The sequence below is a fragment of the Silurus aristotelis genome (genome assembly GCF_946808225.1).
Source record: "Silurus aristotelis genome assembly, chromosome: 24".
In the NCBI taxonomy this organism is placed as follows: Eukaryota; Metazoa; Chordata; class Actinopteri; order Siluriformes; family Siluridae; genus Silurus; species Silurus aristotelis.
The window spans coordinates 10,969,383-10,993,460 of record NC_139597.1 but is presented as its reverse complement, the minus strand read 5'-3'; the positions used below and the strand labels follow the sequence as shown (position 1 = coordinate 10,993,460).

Here is a 24,078-nt window from a genome sequence, read left to right as displayed (position 1 = left end):
GAGTTATGAGCATAAGAAATATTGAGACTGATCCAGAGGACGGTGGTTTGTTTCGGTGTGAAAAAGAGGAAACAGAGCTCTGAGTCGAAGACACCTGTTTGTCTCCTGTATCTCTGCCATGTTGTCTCATGTTTTCATCACAAGCTCTGAGAAATATGGACGCAGCAGGGAATCGGAAAGGAGAAAAAATTGGAGAGTGAGTGAGATGGATCAGAGTGCACACTTTACCAGACACGTTTCACTTGTAACCCGGCGTTCTCTCGTTTCACTCACAGGATGAAAGACTATCTCGACACAGATCCACTACTCAGATCACTATTCACATTTTGGAGCAAATATGACCGGCTAAAATAAAATAAAAAAAAATCTAGTTCTTAATGGGTGGAATGCAAATTGAAATTGCTGAAAGTTAAACAGCCCCCTACACCCTTAGGCTATCAGCATTCAAATGAAATAATACTATCATCATCCTGTTTGGGCCGGTTCTTTATATTGCATTTGCTATGAAGACACCAAAAATACACAGTATTAAGTAGATCATCTCAGTTTCTCAGTCAGCTACACGATCTCCTTCCTACATGTTTGTTTCTACATTCTACATGTTTCTTTCCCTAAAAATCAATTTTTACAACAATCTTCTCTTAGCAGCAGTTTAATGATCTGCTGCTAGGTCTGTTGGGTACAATAGCACTGATGGCCACTTGGGGGAGATGTGAACGGCCAAAACACGATTCTCCACTAAAGCCTGCATCTTAACCCCTCCCCATCTTTAAAAGCTGTGCTTAAATGGTAATCACACTGAAGGATGGAAGTTGCTTGAACTGGAGTCAGGACGCAATGTGAAGCCTGTTTCTCGGAGTAAATGATTCATTTTATGTTCAATGATCACACAAAATGCACAATGTGAGGGGAAAATAAAATGACTACCTGTTATAGTGCATGACTCAAGGCTGAGCATGATCTCAATGCAGCGGTCATCGTCCTAAAGAAAAAGCAGCCATCACAGGGCATGCATGCCATTTGTGCCCATGTAGTCACTGGACAAATCAATCAGCTGTAGACTGGTGGTGCGAGTGACTACTAGTGGGGAAAACAGGCACATATGTGGGCATGGTGCCCATTTCTTTCACTTACTGCAAGGCCAGCAGTTTGTGTAGCACCCAAAAAAGCCTTTAGCCTTTTAGTCACTACCTGCTTGGTAACTCCTGCAGGAATGCTCAGGTACCTTCCACCACATACACGTCCACAGTGAGAAAAGAAATCTCACGAAAGCCTGCTCAATATGCATGTGTACATATGTGAAAGGGGTCTAATTGAGCAGCAGTGTGGTACTTTTACTGTCAGTGTAATTAAAACTATTCAGCGAAGTGCAGGAAAGGCAGTGCCAATGACATCCAATTTAAATGCCATGTGTCGTGCTTGTGTGCACCAGGCTTGCATTAGCATTCAAAGCTCGACTTCAGTGGCGAAACCTTTTTCGTTAACATTTTGTAACCATCAACTACAGTTACCTGTTTGGCTCAATTGGGATCCACTGTAGCTTTATTCTCAGTCTAATTATTAGCAGTCTGTTCAGATGCGTATCGCACCACAGCTGTGCTGACAATTAACTGCTTTGACAATCACCTGCCAATGACTGTCGCATAGTTTTCTGAAACTTCGAGTGCATGTTTCATTTTTGGCGGATTATTTTGCTTCCCTTTATTTAGGTTCCCTGGTGGTCTAGTGGTTAGGTTCGATCCCCGGTCAGGGAACCAACCCCAGCCATTTGGGTTGCACAAGCCTTAGTGCCGGTCCCAAGCCCGGATAAATGGGGAGGGTTGCGTTAGGAAGGGCATCCAGCGTAAAAACATGCCAAATCAAACATGCGGATGATCTGCTGTGGGGACCCCTAGTGGGAGAAGCCGAAAGAAAGTTTTTATTTTGCTTCCCTTTATTTGATGAGTAAATTACTAGATCTATAGCTGCCTATTTTGTAGTCGTCATGCAAAACAACTTGAGATCATCTCATCTCTGATTTTGTATACATTACTGTGGGAACATATTCAGGCTATTGTCAGCAGTGTGCAGAATCAGATCATGTATGTCACATATACACCAACCAGGCATAACATTATGAGCACCTGCCTAATATTGTTATGGTCCTCTTTTGTTGCCAAACAGTTCTGACCTGTTGAGCATTAACACTTCTTTAGCAATTTGAGCTACCGGAGCTTGTCTGTTGGATCGGACCATGTTCCTTCCGTCGGTTCACCACTGTTCCTTCATTGGAGCACTTTTGGTAGATACTGCAACCCACAAGAGCTGCAGTGTTGGAGATGCTCTGACCCAGTCGTCTAGACATCACAATTTGGTTCTTTGTTAAACCCCCACTCGTTCACTTGCAGGTGCTATGATAAAGAGATAATCATTGTTATTCACTTCACCTGTCATAATGTTATTATGTCATAATATCATGCCTGGTCGGTGTATATAGTGTTGTAATGCAATTGCATCGTATTTATTTGTTTCATATGGATTCGTGCATCAAAATCCGAAAGAAAAATACAGATTAAAAAGATCCAAAAATCTTTTCACAGAACTGCTCGAGTTTGTTTACAGGCTGCTATTTTGACAGATGTCGCTGTGCATGTTCTTGTTTCAGTGCTGACCTGAATCAGCCTGCTGTCACCACAAAGCAGCTCCCGAGTCCCATACGAATTTCCCAAAACACTTGTGCACAGAAACAATGCTCCTAATCTGTGCATTCATGCAGTGTCTCACTCCATTCACTTGCAACTCATTATTGATACAAATTGAAAAACCAGGTGGGCTGGACCCCCAAATCATCCACCATCACCACTCCAAAAACTAGCCTAGCATTAGCGTTGATGTGATGTGCTTTTCATGTGAAATTGCATGACTGACCCAGACTCACTAACTAGCTCAGTCTCCCTGAAACTGGGAAAGGAAAAGTTCCCAGCTGCAGTGTGCTTTCTCACTAAACACCACAACCACAAAGAGCTGTAAAACCATTCTGCTGTCTGACCCTGCTCCCTGCTCTCTTTCACTCCATCTGACATTTCTAAAGGGGGAAGGGACGGCCAAGAGACTTGGACAGGAAGAAGTGAAGGCACAGGGTAGAGGAAGGAGTGATTATTCAGATGAATACCTCCCAGGAAGGGGATAACACTGAGGAAATACTGCTCTGAATGTGTCTCTTGGAAATAATCTTCATCATTTTAACCAGGTCCATGGAATGCACACTGAAAAAGAAATATTATTCTAACCCATTACAGATATGCCATCTGTTACTGCTCCCTTTGTTAGGATTTTCAATTACTGGCATAGTATGGTGTCTTCAGGTTGACTGAGTTTTCCTTAAGAGCCACGAATTAGTCAGATTTTATGAACATGTGATTTTCGTTGTTTCTTTACTTACACATACCCATATGACGTGAGCACGAGTATGTCTTGAAATAGCTTCACGGAGTGAGGTGCAATTTTTTCGAAAGGTGTGGTGTCTCTCTCACTGTGGTTGAGTACAGTTTGAAATTGTGCTTATAAAACACTCTTTAAAGGACTAGAGACGAGACAGCTCCTAGTATTTCCAAAATCAATTGACAGACCGTCCCTGCAAGTTCCTACAGTCTAAGCACAGAGCTATAGAAGTAAAAGCCAGCTATATAATTGATGAAGTTACGATCTATAAATATAATCGATGGTGTTTTGTTTTTGGCTGTGGGGCTAGGCTAAACTGAACTCTTTTCTATGGTCTGATTTAGATCCCCTGTTATTTTTAATGTTAAAAATAACTGATGTACTGTATATCATTATAATAAAAGCTTGCGCTTCACAGTGGAGAGAATGGGCTCCCCCTGCTGAGTCTTGGATCCTCTAAAGATTTCTTCCTTCGTAGCTCCATTTTTAAAACGTTTTTCTTTTGTTTGTTTTTTTGGCTGAATTATTCTATTCTATTCTGTTCTAGGTCTGGTTTTTCAAAAGGTCATACATTAGCTTATGAAAAGCTGTCCTGCATCACCCCACTTTTAGTGCCACTGCTTAGTTTAACAAACATACACATTAGAAATTCAGCTGACAGTAAACATAATTCTGATTGGGTAGGTGACTGGTTTTGCACAGAAAGTACACATGAACATCGTACACCATAATACCTGATATTTTTAATAATAAAAAAACAAAGGCAGAGAGTTGGCTAGATGACTGAAAGAATGATGGTTGTGTCAGCATCAGAATTGGCAAATACACAATTCCGAGATATCAATACTTTATATTTTAACAAAAGTTTGTTTAAAAAGTTAAACTATTTATACATATTCTAGGTAGTTTCATAAATTAGACAATCCACTGCCTTCTCAAAAATTCTCCAGTATAATAAAGACGTTATAGATCTTTCTATTATATTGGTTACATCACCCAAGTTTTATTTCCTCATCATAGAGCCCCATCTGTAAACTCTCTGTAACTTGGGTGCGGGGGTTACCTGTGAGTGGCACAGCTCCCCTGGCCTGTGCGTTCGGTTGGCCGTTTGCAGGTTGATGGGGGACGTCTGCAGCGCGTCCGAGTTTGCCGCCTTTTGTCCGTTAATGTGTGCGGTCACCATGGAAACAGGTGCCTTGGCTGGCACCACAGAGATGGCGATGCTCTGGCTGGGGGGTTTGATGAGGGAGATCGGCTTGGCCGGCGTCCCCACAGGACAACTTCTTACAGCTAGCTTCTGTCACACAAAAAAAGAAAGAGGGGGGGAGTGAGAAAGGTTGTGAAAGAAAGCAAAACAGAACACCCCCCAATTTCCTGTATCTGCAACACAACCAAAGGTGGATATAGGAAGCAAAGGTTAGAGATGAAAATCTACTTTTCGAAATCTTAGTGCTTCAGCTGACATTCTTCAGAAAGCTTGCATCCACTGTAGCACTTACACTGCCTTTTTGTGAGTTTACAAAATTGTACTTGCAAAACTGGACCCTTTCCATACATTTATGTACCGTTTCATAAACAGGATGAAGAATCAAACCAGTAAATGTTGAACTATTACATAAAATACTTGTGTGAAGCCTAATAGTTCCTGCATCTATCAGCTGGATGTTTAGGACTTCGAACACTTGAAATGTACATTCTGGCCTATTTTTATTTGTTTACACAATCATTTCAACACTTTCATCTGCGTGCTCTGAAAACCAGAGAATGAAACAGCACATGCTGCCCTTTGCTTTTGTCCTTGAAAACAAAACCAGCACAAACTACATGTGTAGTCTATTGCTGCCCTGAAAGCTCACTTGTCTCACAAGCTACAGATCGGTCCTAATCGTGTCCTTCTCTCCTCCGTATCTCTTTCTTTGCTTGCTCCGTCTTTCACTCCACCCACTACTCTAAAGGAACAAAAAAAACAAAAAAAACAATTCAAAGCAGAGATAAGTACAGTTCACACTCCCACCACTGATAGAGAAGACACACTAAATATTTTATATTCCATTCCATTGGCCATGTCTTTCTCTTTTCGCCTTTTATCATTTTCTATGAACTGTGTGGACGGGGTTTGGAGGGAGGGGGGGTGGGTGTTAGAGGGCTTTCATATTTTGCAATTGCAACATGGAAGGCCGTTTAACTTGTTCTCCTGCGTCCTTTTTGTTTGGAAAGCCATGGTAAAAAAAAAATAATAAACTAAAATAAAATATATGAACATTTTTGTATGTCCTTCAAGTGCTACCTCTCCTTCTGTTGCTAATAATACTCACTGGCTGAGCTACAAATATGAGAGCGCTTCAGTAATGATCAGGAGGTCACGTTAGGTGTAATGATATTCCTTGGTACATGCACAATTCAACTAGACTCCTAGTGTTATTTTTAATGTGTCGCTCCTTTACAGATATATCATGTTTCTCGTGCACTATTCTGCACCATATTACATCAGGCTCTGAGGCTGGGCTGGGAAAATACTCTGTTTGCATTGAAGCGGAGCAAAAATAAATAAACAAATAGACCAAATTGATTAGTTACAGCTTGCATTTTCGAGATTTTTTTTTTTTTTTTTTTTTTTACAGACTGTCTGTGCAGCAGGGAGGCAATGCCCAATGCCTTCACAGCTTGGTGGACTCACAATTACCTAGGCTGAGTGCAGAGGGTCTTGTATTCACACACACACACACACACACACACACACACACACACACACACACACACACACACACTGACAGCCCCATTCAATGATAGAAAATAGCAGAATGCTTGAGATTCTTTTAGAAGCCTCTGCTTCCCCCCCTGCATGCCTAATCAGGAAAGCGGCTTCTGTTGTGTCTTATAGAGGGGGGGATCAGGCAGTCAGGGCGGCCCGGTGAGCTCTGAATTTATGGGATCAGGGAACTCAGGCTGTAGAAAAGAGATGGGGGGTGGAGGGGTGTGATGGGAGCCTGGAGGTGATGAGGGAAAGTGATGGTGATAGTGATGGTGTTGGAGGCATTATAAAGAGCCGAACAGAGCTTCAGATCTCGGAGGAAACTAAATTCTTGCTTCGTGCCAGAATCCACACTAATCGGCGTGACCTATAAGAAGAAAAAGAAAATGTAGAAGTAACACGCCGGGGTGCTCCCTCTTTCTGCAGCTCATTCTACCTCTCATTCCGCCATTCGCTTTTCCATGCTGTTAAAAAGTAAATGCAATGCAAGCAGTGTGTTCGTGGCAGTTTTCTCTGAAAAACCTGCTTGTTATGATCCTAATTGTGCGCAATGCTATTTTTAACTGCTTGTGTATTTCTCTGCATTCAGTAACAACCGTCGCTGTTCTTTTTTTTTTCTAGATGACAAAAGGAATGTGAATTAAATAAATAAATAAATAAATAAATAAATAAATAAATAAATAAATAAAAAGAACATAGCCAGAGGTTTGCCAGACTGAAAAATCCTAAATAAAATGAATTTATATTGATATACATTGACTGATTCTGGAATCTTGGATTTTCATCTCTGATTCTAGAAACTATTCATACGGAGATGGCGAACTCTTGACAGACATGAGCAGTCATTTTCATGCTTCTCTTTAATACAGTACCCAGCTGTAAGCTTGATTTATACACACTCTCCACCTCTTTGCGCCTTCTAAGTCTGTGCACTGAAGGAGATCTTGCCCTATAATCCTATCACTTTGAATAACAGAATCGACTCCCCTCGTTCTCCTATAACTCTTCAAGTCAGGGGATTTTTTTTTCCCCATTCCTTTTTGCTTTTTTTGCCTTTTGCTACATCTTATTGAGCACTGATGCACTAGAATCTATAATTTCCATAAAGGCCAGCTTTATTTCCTTACACACTGTGCTTGTTTGTAGATGCATTGAAATGGCTAACCACTGACTGTAAATGAACCCAGATTCAGGGCAAGTATGAATGAAGATAGAAAGAAGAAAAACGTTTTTGAGCGAGGTCTATTAAAAACGCTAAATGCCCCAACATGTCCCATGAGCACACAAAGCTTGCTGTTTGCTGAAATATGGTGTGAATGAAAGGCTTACTTGCGTTCTGTTATTTATTAATGCCCTCACAATGTGTGTGGTAGTCACCATTGTTTCAGGGAATCAATGTAATCCACAGGCAACCTCAGCACCAGCTTGCATCTGGCCTGATGTGTCTGTTTGTTTATCCCAGAGCATATCTGATTGCCTCAAAGGTCACCCTGTTGAGTTCCCTTGCATCTAATTGTATACACTCTTGTGGACTCGTATTCTAAACAAAAAAGTAATAAAATATGGAAATGTCTGCAGAAACAAAAATACTAATCACAAAACACAATCCTTAGCAGGTGAAAGGATTGTGAAAACCCAGAGCAGCTTTATTATATTGAGGTGGGGGAGGCCGTCTTTTGACTGTTTACCTTTCACACTATGTGCACTTCGCTGTCCTGCTGCACTCCGGCTACAGATGAGCTGCCAAGCCGCACTGTTCCACTTTATCCAGGATCAGAGGCGTGTTTACGAAAAGAAGACTTAATTGGTCATATTATGCCATTAGGAGCCCTTCAGTGTGAATTCTAAAGCTGAAAGAGGCCCCGGTTAATGTATACAAAGTGTGAAGTGCAACACCAGGCTATAACAATAATGCCTCCGAGGCGATAATTGCCCCACCGAGCTGTCAGCTTTAAAAGTTGATGCAAAACAACAAGTAAATTGCTGTCTTTCAAGGGGAAACAAATGGCAAGGGTAGATTCTAAGTCAAACATGTCATCGTGACTCGTGCCGTTATTATACTGACGTGGTCCGACAAATAAATCAATCAATCATTTATGCTTGAAATAATTGCCCGATACAGCTGGGGTCCTTTAGAGAATAAGCTGGATTAATACATATCCACAAAGAGAACAATAACATACAAAAAAATGACTTTTTTTTCCCCCAGTTGTGTGTGTGCCGGTGTAGCACTTCTTCACAAACCCACCGTATAAAAGAACTACTTCCCAGCATGAATGTGGCAGTTGGACCCAATCAAAATGCACACCGCAGGCAGGTGTTGTTATGGTGATCACTGTAAGAAACAGGCAGTCAGAGTGTGTGTGTGTGTGTGTGTGTGTGTGTGTGTGTGTGTGTGTGTGTGTGTGTGTGTGTGTGTGTGTGTGTGTGTGTGTGTGTGTGTGTGGGAGAGAGAGTGTGTGGGGGAAAGGGGAAGAAAGGGTGACTGTCATTTTCTCTCATAACCCTGTCATTTCGGTGTGTAGTTGCAGGACACCAAGGAAGTGAGATGGGTGGTGATGGATGCCTCTTATTATGAACGAGCTTATGCTAAATTCGGTAACAGCGGCTAGGAGTGGCGCCTAAAGGAATAATTTTCTGCCAGCCGCTATTTCTTTCGATTCAAGACATAAATCAGCCTTCCTCTGTGTTGCCTTTCATCAACGGTCATGATGTTGGCTTTTTATTTCGGCTTCTAATCGTTAACAGACCGTGTTGATTTTTTTAACGGAACGGGAAAAATCTCTTCGGTCAGCCCGATCTCATGCGAGCGCTCGTGCTTGTGCTAACTTCTCTTCTTTGAGCGCCTGATGATTCATTTCACGTAATCCCTGACTCCCATCAGAAGGCGTCCAGAAGCCTGAATATCAGCATTTGCTTGCCATTGAACTCTGGACTGTAATGTTCCTTTAAAAAAGGGTAACATTCCTAATCCTTTGGCCACTCAAAAGTTAGTAGTGACACTGACAGCATATGAGACGAGTGACGGCTTGGTAAGGCAGTTCAGTGTCTTGAGCAGAGGTGTGTGTGTGTGTGTGTGCGTGCGTGCGTGCGTGCGTGCGTGCGTGCGTGCGTGCGTGCGTGCGTGCGTGCGTGCGTGCGTGCGTGCGTGCGTGCGTGTGTGTATAGAATAACTAAACCAGCGAGACCATTTTTGAAAGTAAAAATAGTCACACGCCAACACTTGAGCGCAATCTCATAAAGAAAAATAGTGAAATAACAATAACTATAACATTATAGTTATAACAGTAACGAGTCATTTGGAGCAGTCAGCATGTGGTGTGTTTGATTATTTAAAAAACATGAACCCCTGTTTGACATCCATCAATGTATTACTGCAAACTAATGTACTATTCAATTATTCAGGTATTTAAATAAACTTAATGAAGTAAATATAGAGTCAAACTCTCTTAGTCTCTCTTTCATATAGATATAATGGCTGGGTGAATGAAATGATCCTTGTCGAGAAGGGGGACTACCACATACAACATATACTTTAGAGCACAGTAAAATTCTTGCTACACATTTCCCAGCTTGACAGGAAGTCAGCCATAAACCAGTGCCCCTGGAGCAGAGATGGTTAAGGGCCAAGAGTCACAGCTTGGCAGTGCTGGAACTTGAACCCCTGACCTTCATATCAGTAATCCAGTGCCTTAACCATTGAGCTACCACACGTGTGTAGGACCCGTGGCACCCATACATGACTACAATAGAGATGACACTGAGCTCAGCAAAGCTTCAACATGTCAGTCAAATAGCACAGAATGCTAGGACAGCATGCAATGCATAGCCAGTTTGTCTTTGGTGGAAACTATTTCTACTGAAAGCACTCGAAAGCAAGGCCTTGGATTAAGACGATTCCATAAGGGAGAAAGATAATCCAGGGGTATATGTATGTGTGTGGGGGGTTTTGTGGCAGAGCCTTCTGAACAGCTACCAGGATCCTTATGCCAAACTCTGGGCTTGAGGCCAGCCTCCCATACACCCTGTTGTCTGGATGCCTGGGTATCTTATGCTGGAAATCAATCAACACATGATATAATGTAGCCATAAGCAAAAAAGAAAAAAAAATTGTAGGGCATTAGGAGTATTTCTGCGCTGCCTTTCACAACTGAAAAGACCACATGTATGAATAAACCCTAACAAAAGCAGGGTACTGTATTTAGACCTGGCATTTGACAGACGCCATATTTCCAGGAAACTTGTCCCAAGTAGGGTGCAGCTGAAACTGCGTGCGTAACAACAAGCATGCCCATCTGGTGCAGGAATAAACCTGACAAGAAACCTTGTATCCCAAATGCCATTTGCTGAGCTCACATCTTTTTCCACTCGAGTAATAATGCATCTTTAATCAACCTTATATTAAAAACATTTAAAGATCCTCTGACTGAATTGGGGAAAATGTTGCTTTAATGTTTACATCTCATTAAAAGTGTTAACACTGGTGTAGAGGGTTTTTATGTTGTTATTATTATTATTATTATTATCATCATCACTGCTGCTATGGTAACAATCAGCACTCGGTCTGAAACCACCTAAACACATATAAAGCTGCACTGGCCCTGAAAATAAGAGACAACAGCAGCCTATCTTGAGCATTACGAGTCAATAAAAGACTGATTATAATTAATACAGTTTCTTTGCCATTGTTTAGATACACATCACACAGATCCTTTATTACAGTGCTTCAGATATAGCAAATGCCACCGCCGTCCAGTGAAGCTTCTGACGCGGACGTCTATGGTAAAAGCTAAATTAAATCCTGACTGCTGATTTCTTTCTACAGAAAACAATTTGATAGTGTGGCCGCTGCCCGTCACGCCATCTGTAGACAATAAATCCATTTAAATGCAAATTATACATGCCTGAGGTCTAATTTTCCTTCCTCTCGCTATGAACTCATTGGAATGCGCCGCATTAACGAGTGAGAAAAAGGTGTTTTGTTGTTTGGCAGCAGAACTTTCTGCACAGTCAAAATTATTATGCGGTGTTGTTTCATTGTGAGTTAATTCAGTGCATGTTTTTTTCTTTTTTGGCAGGACAATTCTCAAAAGTAAAAAAGAAACGGCTTTTCTCTGTCTGCCACAAAGCTAAAATAGTTTGTTTTGATGAGCATAGCTCTCTCTCACTCTCTCTCTCACAGTATTGTCTCTTCTCAAGAGACAATACTATAGAAATAAAAATTGGATATACTTTAGAGTAATCAATGTGCAGCCTGTAAAGCAGTACAGATTTACTGTCCTCTATAAATAACTCAACATACTGCCATTATTGTCTAAATAACTGCCAACAAAAGTGAACAAAACTGGGTGTAAAGTGTCAATATTTTGTGTGAGCACCATTGTTATGGAGCACTGCCTCAATCCTCCTGGGCATGGAATTCTCTAGAGCTGCACAAGGTTGTTGCTGGGATCCTCTTCCACGCCTACCACCACCACCACCATACTTGACTGAAGGCAAGACACAATTTTCTTGGTACTTCTCACCAGGACCACCACACATGCTGGACACCATCTGAGCCAAACAAGTTTATCTTAGTCTCATCAGAACACAGGACATGGTTCCACTAAAGCATGCAGGATAGGTTGTCTTCAGCAAACTGTTTGTGGTCTTTCTTGTGAGCTATCTTCAGAAGAGGCTTCCAATTTCCTATTGGGATGAATAAAATACCTATCTATCACCTTCTGGGAAGGACTACGGCTATGCAGTGCATGGAGTATGATCTGAGCACTGTCAAGCGAACCTTCCACTTCTACAACCTCTAAAGCGATGCTGGCAGCACTCATGCGTCTGTTTTTTAAAACCTGCTTCTGCACCTGAAGCACAGCATAAAAACTTCATTTTTATTTGTATAGCGCTTTTAACAATGAGCATTCAGTTTTACACAGATTATGTGATTATAAAGGATAAATAAGATGTTCTTTAAAAGTGTAAGTTTGCCCCTGATGAGCAAACCGGTGGCGACTGTGGCAAGAGAAAATCTCTACTTTGATGGACCGTTGTAAGGTCTGTTCCGAGTGGAACCCGTCCTGGAAAACCTCTGTATGACCCTGGCAGTTGTACTGTGAATCAGTTTCATGGTGTTACAGATCTTCTTAAAGCCTCGGCATCTTTGTGAAGAGCAACAATTCTATTTCTCAAATCCTCAGAGAGTCTTTACCATAAGGTGCCATGTTGATAATCCAGTGGTCAGTATGAGTGAATTGTACTCAAAACACCAAATTTAAATTTTCTAATTTTAACTGCTTTAATACAAGATATACAAATGTATGGTCCTGTCAAGCAGAAAAAAACATGAACATAATGAATTGGACATGTGGATTTGCACGGTTACACGACATCCAGCTGTTAGCACTTAATGTGTATTTACTTTTGTTGCCAGTTATTTAGACAATAATGGCTGTATGTTGAGTTATTTTTAAAGGACAGTTAATCTATACTGCTGCACAATCACCACTCTAAAATATATCCAAGATTCATTTCTGTAGTATTGTCCCTTGAAAGGAAACACTAAAATGTTGCTGAAATGTGAGGGGTGCACTCACTTTTGTGAAATACTGTCTGTGTGTGTGTGTGTGTGTGTATATGTATATGTATATATACATACACACACACACACACACACACACACACACACACACACACACACACACACACACACATATATATATGACCCATGGCCCACATTAAAGCAAGAATAGCTGATGGAGTAATCCGCACATTTAAGGATGAATAGTTTCTAGTTATTTTCAGGAAATCTGCAGGGAGTTTTTAAATGAGATTACTTGCTTTTTGTCCCATTAATTTCCATGCAAAAGTCCATTATGTTCCAAAGCAAGTCATGAAAGAAAAAAAATGTTGAAAATGGAAACTTTCATTACTTTTGGGCGTTATTTAACAAGCAGCAGATAATTCAATTTGTTTTTGGGTGTTGTTTAAGGAACTTTTTTTATTATAGTTTTTTTTTGCAGTGGTTGTTTGATTGAATGTTTTTTCAATGTCGCTAAAAGCATGAGGAACAGCGAGACTAGCCTCAGAATTTTCGGCGAGCATCGTTAGCAATAATTGCCATTCAAATATATATTTGTCTGCTTATAAGTCTGTATAAGCGAACAAATCGATGTGTGTATGTCGCTGATTTAGACATGGGGAGTAGGGAATAGAAATGTACCCTGTTGTGGCACATATTCTCATCGCAGACACTAGTTTCTCAGACTAGAATGATTCAATCTCATGCCTCTAATTCCCCTTCACTTCTCAGACTGAGATACTCTCCTCTGCTTATTACAGTCAAATCGTCACATCTCATATCTGTCAAGCGCAGACGCTTCCATCAGGCGTGCGTGCGTGCGTGCGTGCGTGGGTGTGCGGAGAATGCAAACCATTACTAAAGCATTTCAAATATAAATAACAAATGTCAATGGGACTAAATTAAAATTTCAACAGTCCATTAAGCCTTCATGTATTTTAGCAAACGACTAATAAGCAATAAAATCGGGCCTCGTTTTAAACCAGTGGCCTCGTATAAGAGCACGCAATGCTATAATACTGTTGTGCTTAACTGCTGCTAATATTTCCCAAAGAACTTAATGCATGTTCGCTGTATGATAGCCAGTGTAGTCACTGTAAAGCCTTCCCTCCCGCTTAGTCAGAGCTTCATTACAAGAGACCCCGCCTGCTTCCTGTCATCTTCCATCATCTTCAAGGAGAGGAGAGACCACAAAACCAGGAAGTACCACAGTGCACCAGGTGCTGCGAATCCCATGACACACTCAGACTCTCTAAAAAAATATATATATTAACTGCTTTTAATCCTTTACAGTGTTGTATATTTTAAATAATTACAGTATATTGTAATTTTTCGAATGGGGGAAATGATGCTTAGATGTATTAATGCTGTACCAATTCCTAAATCCAGGACTGTTTGTACCCTGGTGGGCAGTAGTCATGGTGAGTGATCAAAATGAAGTGTAACATTAATATAATATTCTAGAGTTAATTATATATATATATATATATATATATATATATATATATATATATATATATATATAATATATATATATATATTAAAAAAAACTGAGCTGAGCTCAAACTATCTAAGACAATGCTAAAAAAAAAAATCTAATAATAGTTTATAGAGCTAAAACTCAAAAGTATCCCTGTACTGTGATATAATGAACCACATCCTTGTACTGTGATGTTAATGATCCACATATGTTCTACAACGGTATTACTGTGATCTATGGTCTGGTGGAGAAACGACCCTACTGAGTCAGTGTGTACTTGTGGTTCCAACAGAAACAACACAAAATGTAGGATGGTTTTGTTACCACAGAGGGATGTACAGTATCAGCGCTTACATATACAAAAGTGCATGATAAGACAAATCGGTGCAAATCAAAGCAAACGTGATACCGCAAGCATAAAGCTTGTTATATGTTAAAAAGTTGAACGAGTGCAATGAAGACGTCAGCGATCCTGCAAACAAATTCATACTGTATCTCCACTGAAGGGTGGACTGTTCCAAATAAACTGAGCTGGTCCCTGTGGACCTGTGGATGTGAGGAGCCTGGAAACGACAACTCGTGCCTATGAAAACATAATCAGGGCCGCACTTAGCTCAGCTTCAGAACAACCCGGTGGAGGTCAGCACCCTCCGTAGCATTGTAAATTGCATCTGGCCAAGCCAGGGTCCACAGAAGTCCACTAATGCATGCAAATAAGGTCTGAAGGGCCCTTGGTGCCATCAAACATTCAGCAGCTCAACCTGATGCATTTTACATTCTTTCCTTTCTCGCGCGACACTACACTTTCGCTTTATCCTCCAGCTGCTCGTCGGGGGCCCGAAAATCAAACGCAGAGAAAGAAATTGGAAGGAGAAGTATTTGGAAGCTTTGTCACATTAATGATTGACAGCAGGATTGTTCTGCTGCTGTACTCTGAGCTCTGCATGTGACTGCCAGTATCGACTTAAAGTTCTAGCAGCCGAGGCACATTCAACTCATATTTCCCTGAGCTCCTACTCCTTCGTGCTCTCTCTCTCTCTCTTTCTCTCTCTCTCTCTTCTATCATTCTCTCTTTGCTGGTATATTAAATGTAGCCTTCAGGCGGATATGAAGTGAAAGTGTGGATGGAGTCTGACTGGATTTTAGTCTTTTAGTGTCATGATATTTGGTGTACTAGCTAGTCTAATACAACTGCAACGTGTCAAGTTCTCTTACAACAGGACATTATATTAAGCAGCTACGGTCCTTTTAAAAAAAATGATGTTTTTTCAAACTTGTATCATCATCGCAGCAGAAATAAATAGCTTCTCCTGTTATCAGCACAGCCAGTAAAATAAACAGGAATGCCTCTGTTGCAGTGACTGTGCACGGGAGCTTTTATTATCAAGCTGCAATAGGAGTGACTCTGAAAGGAACGATATGGAATCTGCAGCCTCTGACATAATGAGGACATTTATTTGCTCACCTCCATCCTCGGCCGGCCCGGCCCGGGGAGACTGCAGCCCGCTGAAACCTATTGACTCACCATGGCAACAATCAGCGACCACAGAAAGGTTAAATTCTCTATATGAAGTAAACGGCAGGAGCGGAGCTATAGAGCAGTATAGACACTAAACATTCATAGTGTTGAATCCTAAAGTGGGGTAAAAAGAAGAGAAATGGCACAGGCTCTGTGAAACAGGTTATTAAATTTGGAATTAATTGATGCCAGGTTTATCTGCCATTACAGTTTCACAGAAGTTCCATCACACCATCTCTCTTTTTTCATATATTCCACTATTCTTTGTTTTCATTTCCAGCGCAATGCCTGATCCATGTGTTATGTGTGGAAGCAGTGCTTTTACTACGAGCCATGAGGCCTGAGGCTTTTGGGATGAATCTGCAGGCCCGAAAGCACTGTAATAATGCCCAGCATGGTCCAGGCAAAAGCCACTATTAACTTGTTTGTTCAGCAAAGACGAAGGGCATCTGCTGAGAATTACGCTAGCTCAATGCCTGACCCTGTCTCAGTGAAATGAGAACATTTTGTCATTCCAAAAGCTTTTATTATTCTCTGAATTCATATGACTCGCGGTAGCAAATGATACATCTAATTTTACAGCACCCTCAGGATGCAGTGATCAATACTCACAACTGTCATTTCCACACACTGAGATTTTTATTTATTTTTTACAGTATGTGATTATTTAAAGCAAAGCAGCAGTCTATCTTTCAGATGTACACGGGGTAAAAGAATTCTTGCCTGCTGCTGAACTACTAAACTTATCCATTGTTCAGAAAAAGAGCATGTCAGAGCGTGACTTTCTCGATAGCAGTTAAATAGTTCCACCAGAGTCTTTTACTGCCGTGTTGTACTGCGCGGATCGCCTGCCTCTATCCACTCTATATCGCTGTTATGGCTCCTGTGGGAGCAGGGCCTCGAAGGCATGGGGGACTGGAAGGACAGGAGAGTTGGTGGAGAAAGAGAGAACGAGAGAGAGAGAGAGAGAGAGAGAGAGAGAGAGAGAGAGAGAGAGAGAGAGAGAGAGAGAGAGAGAGAGAGAGAGAAAGGGAGGGGATGAGAGGGAAATGGGACAGCTGGCACACTGATAGGAGGGGGAGGGGAGTTGAGGGGGTTGCCTGTGCAAGCAGCAGGCTTTGGGACGCGAGAGAAAGGGAGAGAGGGAGGGAGGGAGGAAGGGAGGGAGAGATCGCTTTTTTGTGGTGGAGAGAGGCCAGCAGATGGACTCCTCCAAACAATAGAGCAGGGACAGATGCAGCTACAAAGATGCAGCCACACAGAGGCGAGTGCGGCCCTTGTACTCGAGTGTACCAGCACCCAGCGGGACATGATGGCGGTGCTGCAACTTCACACAGACAGCCTTTATTTCTCTGAAAGAGGCATTATTTCTTTAAGAGAGGCAAGAAGGAGGAGCTACTGTGCAACAGGGCACCAGAAAGAAACAAACAAAAGAGCACGGGTTGTAACTTTCTTATGCCACCCCTAGAGCCCTCATTTATTAACAAAGCCCTACGGACAGCCGGTAAATCCCCAACTAGCTCTTAATCCTGCGCTCCAGCCATCATCTGTCATGAATAAACAACCAGATCAGCAGGCAGTTTGAATTACCTCTACGCATTAGACAGTTTCAGCATCACTACAGCAGTGGTCAATCTACTTAGGGTTTTTGAAGGTTGGGGTTTTTTTTCTCTTCTTTTAAACATGTCTCAAGACAGACACTGGTATTCTATTCAAGCAGTCCATTTACTTTTAAGCAATAAAAAACAATGTCCCATGTCAGAGTCATAAAAGGCATTTTATTCAATACATTTGAAAACTTCCTGTGTAAACCCTGAGGTTAGTGGAGACAAAGGGATCGCAATGCCTCTGTTCCTTGCGCCCGAGGCAGCGAGTTGGTGCCTCCTTTCATTGTAATAGGACAGGTCTGACGAGGGGGGGGGGGGGGGTAACCAAAACCAGCAGCAACCATTAAACGAATGACGTTACAGCTACGCTGCTACTGAATGTGCCTGGAGCTCGTTATTCAGGGAAATTGGGAAACTGTAGTGTGGACATGCTAAAATTTTACTTATTATTTTTCCTTCGACAAATAGAGTCCCCCAGAGTTGCTGTAATATGTCTCATTATACAGTGACATTTAGAGTCAAGAATCATCACAATCAATATGGAAAAGTCTTGATGCCATATAGCTGTCACAGAAAAGTAAATAATCTGAATCAACACTATCCAGGGTAAACTTAGTAAACTTTTATTCTTAACTGATTAGTCTGAATCAAAGCGGAATTAATAATTTTGTATATTTCGCTTTATTACGTTTGATACGTTTGTTTGCTGTAATTAGGTTTCGCACTGTGCACATTGAAACAAGGCAAAAGTGTGGAGCACTAAAAAAAAACATCTAAACTCTTTATACATTAGTTGAAATACATCAGCGATACAAAATCAAACAAGCCTCTACCAAATACACAGAGAAATGATTTGTTTCCTCTTTGTTTGTTTGTCAGACAAAATATACAGGACACATGGCATTTCTGAAGCGGTACAGTTCAGTGCCTCACGGCTCAGTTTAGTAGCTCACATTTAAAGGAAACGCTGGCAAACTCAAAATATAACGGTTTGATCCTCCTGTAGTTAGGTTGGTTCAGAATCTAATCACTTTTTCATTGTGCTAGAGTTCGCTTAGAGTCACACTGAAACCAATTTGCTCATGAGAGTTCATTTGTTCCCCACATGAGTACAATTCACTGTGTTCAAACCTGCCCAAACAAACCACAGCAAAGAAAAAAGACATCAGGGTACTATTTTTACACAGCACGATCAGAACTAAATATATGTCATATTAGTAAATACATACACATTGTGTATATATATATATATATATATATATATATATATATATATATATATATATATATATATATATATATATACACACACACACATATACATGCATATATACAGTGAGGAAAATAAGTATTTGAACACCCTGATATTTTGCAAGTTCTCCCACTTAGAAATCATGGAGGGGTCTGAAATTGTCATCGTAGGTGCATGTCCACTGTGAGAGACATAATCTAAAAAAAAAATCCAGAAATCACAATGTATGATTTTTAAACTATTTATTTGTATGATACAGCTGCATATAAGTATTTGAACACCTGTCTATCAGCTAGAATTCTGACCCTCAAAGACCTGTTAGTCTGCCTTTAAAATGTCCACCTCCACTACATTTATTATCCTAAATTAGATGCACTTGTTTGAGGTTGTTAGCTGCATAAAGACACCTGTCCACCCCATACAATCAGTAAGAATCCAACTACTAACATGGCCAAGACCAAAGAGCTGTCCAAAGACACTAGAGACAAAATTTTACACCTCCACAAGGCTGGAAAGGGCTACGGGGAAATTGCCAAGCAGCTTGGTGAAAAAAGGTCCACTGTTGAAGCAATCATTAGAAAATGGAAGAAGCTAAACATGACTGTCAATCTCCCTCGGACTGGGGCTCCATGCAAGATCTCACCTCGTGGGATCTCAATGATCCTAAGGAAGGTGAGAAATCAGCCCAGAACTACACAGGAGGAGCTGGTCAATGACCTAAAAAGAGCTGGGACCACCGTTTCCAAGGTTACTGTTGGTAATACACTAAGACGTCATGGTTTGAAATCATGCATGGCACGGAAGGTTCCCCTGCTTAAACCAGCACATGTCCAGGCACGTCTTAAGTTTGCCAATGACCATTTGGATGATCCAGAGGAGTCATGGGAGAAAGTCATGTGGTCAGATGAGACCAAAATAGAACTTTTGGGTCATAATTCCACTAAACATGTTTGGAGGAAGAACAATGATGAGTACCATCCCAAGAACACCATCTCTACTGTGAAGCATTGGGGTGGCAGCATCATGCTTTGGGGGTGTTTTTCTGCACATGTGACAGAGCGACTGCACTGTATTAAGGAGAGGATGACCAGGGCCATGTATTGCGAGATTTTGGGGAACAACCTCCTTCCCTCAGTTAGAGCATTGAAGATGGGTCGAGGCCGGGTCTTCCAACATGACAATGACCCGAACTACACAGCCAGGATAACCAAGGAGTGGCTCTCTAGAAGCATATCAAGGTTCTGGCGTGGCCTAGCCAGTCTCCAAACCTAAACCCAATAGAGAATCTTTGGAGAGAGCTCAAACTCCGTGTTTCTCAGCAACAGGCCAGAAACTGACTGATCTAGAGAAGATCTGTGTGGAGGAGTGGGCCAAAATCCCTCCTGCAGTGTGTGTGCAAACCTGGTGAAAAACTACAGGAAACGTTTGACCTCTGTAATTGCAAACAAAGGCTACTGTACCAAATATTAACATTGACTTTCTCAGGTGTTCAAATACTTATTTGCAGCTGTATCATACAAATAAATAGTTAAAAAAATCATACATTGTTTTTTCTGGATTTTTTTTTTAGATTATGTCTCTCACAGTGGACATGCACCTACGATGACAATTTCAGACCCCTCCATGATTTCTAAGTGGGAGAACTTGCAAAATAGCAGGGTGTTCAAATACTTATTTTCCTCACTGTATATAAACACACATATACATGCATATATAAAAAACTTTCTTTTCGGCTTCTCCCGTTAGGGGTCGCCACAGCGGATCCTCCGCACGTTTGATTTGGCACATGTTTTACGCTGGATGCCCTTCCTAACGCAACCCTCCCCAATTTATCCGGGCTTGGGACCGGCACTAAGAGTGGCTGGGGATGGTTCCCTGACCGGGAATCGAACCCGGGTCGCAGCGGTGGGAGCGCTGCATCTTAACCACTAGACCACCAGGGGACCTATATACATGCATATATACACACACATATATATAAGTGTGTGTGTGTGTGTGTGTGTGTGTGTGTGTGTGTGTGTGTGTGTGTGTGTGTGTGTGTGTGTGTGTGTGTGTGTGTGTATGAAAGGCCGAGTGTGCGGCTCCATGCATTCAACATTTAATGAGTCTGAGTTGCATCTGGAGAAGAAAAATTGGCAAATAATAATAATCGGGAAGATCTGAGATAAGACCATACTACATGGTGCTTCAATTGGACTCTCAGTTTAAATTAAACACAAGACCCTTCTGCAGGACAACATTGTGTCCTTTCTTTTTCTTCTCCTCCTTTCTCTGTTATATCAATAGAAATCTAATAGCACCCATATTAGATGCTCAATCTTTTTTTTTTTTTTTTTTTTTTTTTTTTTTTTTTTTTTTGTATTACAGCCTTCACTATAAATTTCATTCAGTAAATGAAGCACACCTGAGCCGGTTGATTGTTGCCCAGCTTTTCCCATGTTTGTGCTGGATTCTTCAACAGCACCTGCAATTTTTTTTGGGTGCTGGCAACGGCTCAGCGCAACACATTCATTCAGGGTGCTGGCAGAGGAGGTAGTGACATAGTCTTCCTTTTCTCATCTAGTCTTCTTGTTATTAATGTCTGATGGTGAGTTGCCGCGTAGTCGCTCGCCATCTAGAGCGTGACGGCGGCTTTCAATATCAGAGCATTGAACAAAGCCCATCAGCAAATATTGACACGGAGGATTTGAATGTTCATTTCGTTCCTGGCAGAACGGTCGTGATGTGCTTGGATCTGCCGGAGAGATGGCATGCTAGATATGGGACGGTGTCTGAATCTTCGCTGTCTTGCAGGGGCTTGCCAGGACCACGGAGAGGTTATTGGTATCGCAACGTGTGGCTGCAGAAGGAATAAGCGCCCCGCGTGAACACGCTCCAGGAAAATCATTATTCTGCTGTCTCACTTGCTCCAGTTGAAACGTGTCCTTCAATAGTGCTTCTGGTTCAGCTGGTGAAAAAGCAAAGCCACAATGCCTATATTCCACTCAGATATTTTTCATTTTATACATTTTCATACAGTCTCTCACCTCTGGGACTAACTTATTTTTTTTCCTCAATCCATTTAATAGAACCATGACCTTGACACTGGGTTAAAGTTTTATGTTGCACTTCATATTCGAGCCTGTACACTTCTGTAAACACTGTTTGTTTTTACTTCATTAATGGGATCTTAGTAACATTTTCTGAGTGACTATGACTATGACTGGCGCCTATCTTACAGCAAACACACCTCCATCCGGTGTACTGTATTTTTCAGTATTTAAACCAGGAAACATGGACCAACCTTTACTCCCAAACCCACTTCACCATCCCTCATCCACATGCTCTTCTCTCGCTTGACAGGAGGCCTGGAGTGCACATAAAAAACAACTGGAATCTTTGCGTGCGCCATTATTGTTCGTCCGCGATCGCTTCGAATTAGATCTCCAAATCAATAGGATGATGCAATATTTAATTTGCTCATAGCAGGTGACGATTCAGTGCCAGGCATGGCCACCTCTTTCTCAGTAACAAATAGGCACGTTGAAGAACAAGAGCCTTCGTGTTGCAGCCTGCCCGGGACAAGGTGAATGGACACTCAATACAAACCAAAGGGGGCCAGAGAAGCTCCCACAAAGACCATTAATTGTTGTCAGACAACAGGAATAGAGGAAATCGACATGGGGAAGAATGGGAGGGGCGAGAAGGAGAGAGAGGAAACTCATCGACGCCGCAACGAGACGGGCCCTGAGCTTCAGTGAACTACAGCCATCGCACTTCTCTGCATGCACTAGCACGCTCCAGAGAATCGTTTAACAACTTCACTTTGTGCCTTCAGATGACTCTCTCTATTTATCGTCCTCCTTAGCTGTGCCTAATGATGCCTTTGGGAGGAAACAAAGAAAGGTGTTTCACACTTCAGACGGTCATTACGCTGCTCACAAAGGATCTCAATAATGCAACAGCTACGCTTTCTAGCACATTTGAGTTTAAACTGACAAAGTAACAAACCTGCCGAGAGATTTTGTGTGCAAGAGGACTATAAGAGCAAGGCGATGCCTGTTTAGACGTTTCGCAGGCACTATGGCATCATTCACAGCACACAAGTTGTGTTCTGGGTAATGACATCGTTCTAACCCTACATGGAGGACATTAGATCTGAAGATGTAGCATAATTCTACCAATATAGTAGTAAGATCTGTGCTTACAACCAGACTTAGATTTCAGGAAAGGATATGCCAAGCATCCTGAATTTGACAACCTGTATTTAAAGCTGTAGCCTTTTCTGGACTGCCACATATACACAACCGGAGTTCTTTATATGGGTATGGTCACACACACACACACACACACACACACACACACACACACACACACACACACACACACACACACACACAAAACATTAGTTGCTTCTCTTACAATTCATAGAGCACCCACCACTACTGAGCTCCAAAAAAAACCTCATTATGCCATCATGTTGTTAAAAGGTTGTCACACTGGGACGCTGAGATAAATCTAAAAAGAAAAAAAAAAAAAAGAGGATTCTGGCTGACACTGCGCTGTCTGTCGTCTGTAGACAAGAACACAAAATGCAAATATATCCATTTACAGGACAACCTGTAATAGGAAACAAATTTTTTTTTCAAAAATCGACCTCAATTACACACACTGATTCACTGCAACAATTATGCACCAATCAGGAAGCATGCACTTTGTTTTAATTAGGCATTTCCCTCCAGTATTCCTTTTAAAAATCCTTGGGTTATGTAGGGGAAATTCTCAAGGCTGGATATATATAAACCTGCCACCAAACAAGAATGGAGATTGACTCGTACCACATAATGAATTGTAGCTCCTGCTGAAATAACACTGACACGTAATGAATTGAAGACCTAATGAATTGCCTTTTTTTTCTCCCCACCGTTCCTTTATCACACTTCTTTTTTCAAAGCGAGACAGGAGCCATTTAAGTGTGTAACGTTTTCCTGGTCTGCATAAACGCTTTCCCGTCATGCCGAATCTGACGGAGGCAGACTGGTAACTGGTTTTAGATCCTTGCGGCGTAATCGTCCAGAATCGGCTTTGCTGCTGGAAAGTTCTATTTAAATCTTAGCTTCATAACGGAGGAGGTGTTTACCGTCCCCTTGTTTAAGCTCGTCCTCTCTCTCTCTTGCTTTCTCACTCTCCTCCTGTTTTATGTCCATCATTATAGTCTGACATTTGTCATATTTACAATATATCTGCTCACGAACCGTGCTTTCTCTCACACGCTTGTCTTTACGGCAATATTTATACCTGTTGCTGTTGTAATCTCATGCCTATATACACATGCCAGTATCCTGGGAGTCATGTGAGGAAAAATTGGAAAACGAATATATTGTCACTTGACTCGGGCCTAATGGAATGTGTGTATATTCGTTGTCGGTTTGAGAGAGTGTGTGTGTGTGTGTGTGTGTGTGTGTGTGTGTGTGTGTGTGTGTGTGTGTGTGTGTGTGAGA

The 24,078-nt window shown here is 41.6% G+C and overlaps 1 protein-coding gene across 3 annotated transcripts in view; it reads right to left on the bottom strand.

Moving 5' to 3' along the window:
- phf21b (PHD finger protein 21B) overlaps positions 1–24,078 on the bottom strand; it is a 67,894-nt gene that overhangs the window by 15,582 nt on the left and 28,234 nt on the right. For all 3 annotated transcript variants that reach the window (XM_083528478.1, XM_083528479.1, XM_083528480.1), the window contains one exon: positions 4,484–4,717. In XM_083528478.1, the coding sequence (XP_083384604.1) occupies positions 4,484–4,717 (234 nt within the window). The remainder of the gene's footprint in view (positions 1–4,483; positions 4,718–24,078) is intronic.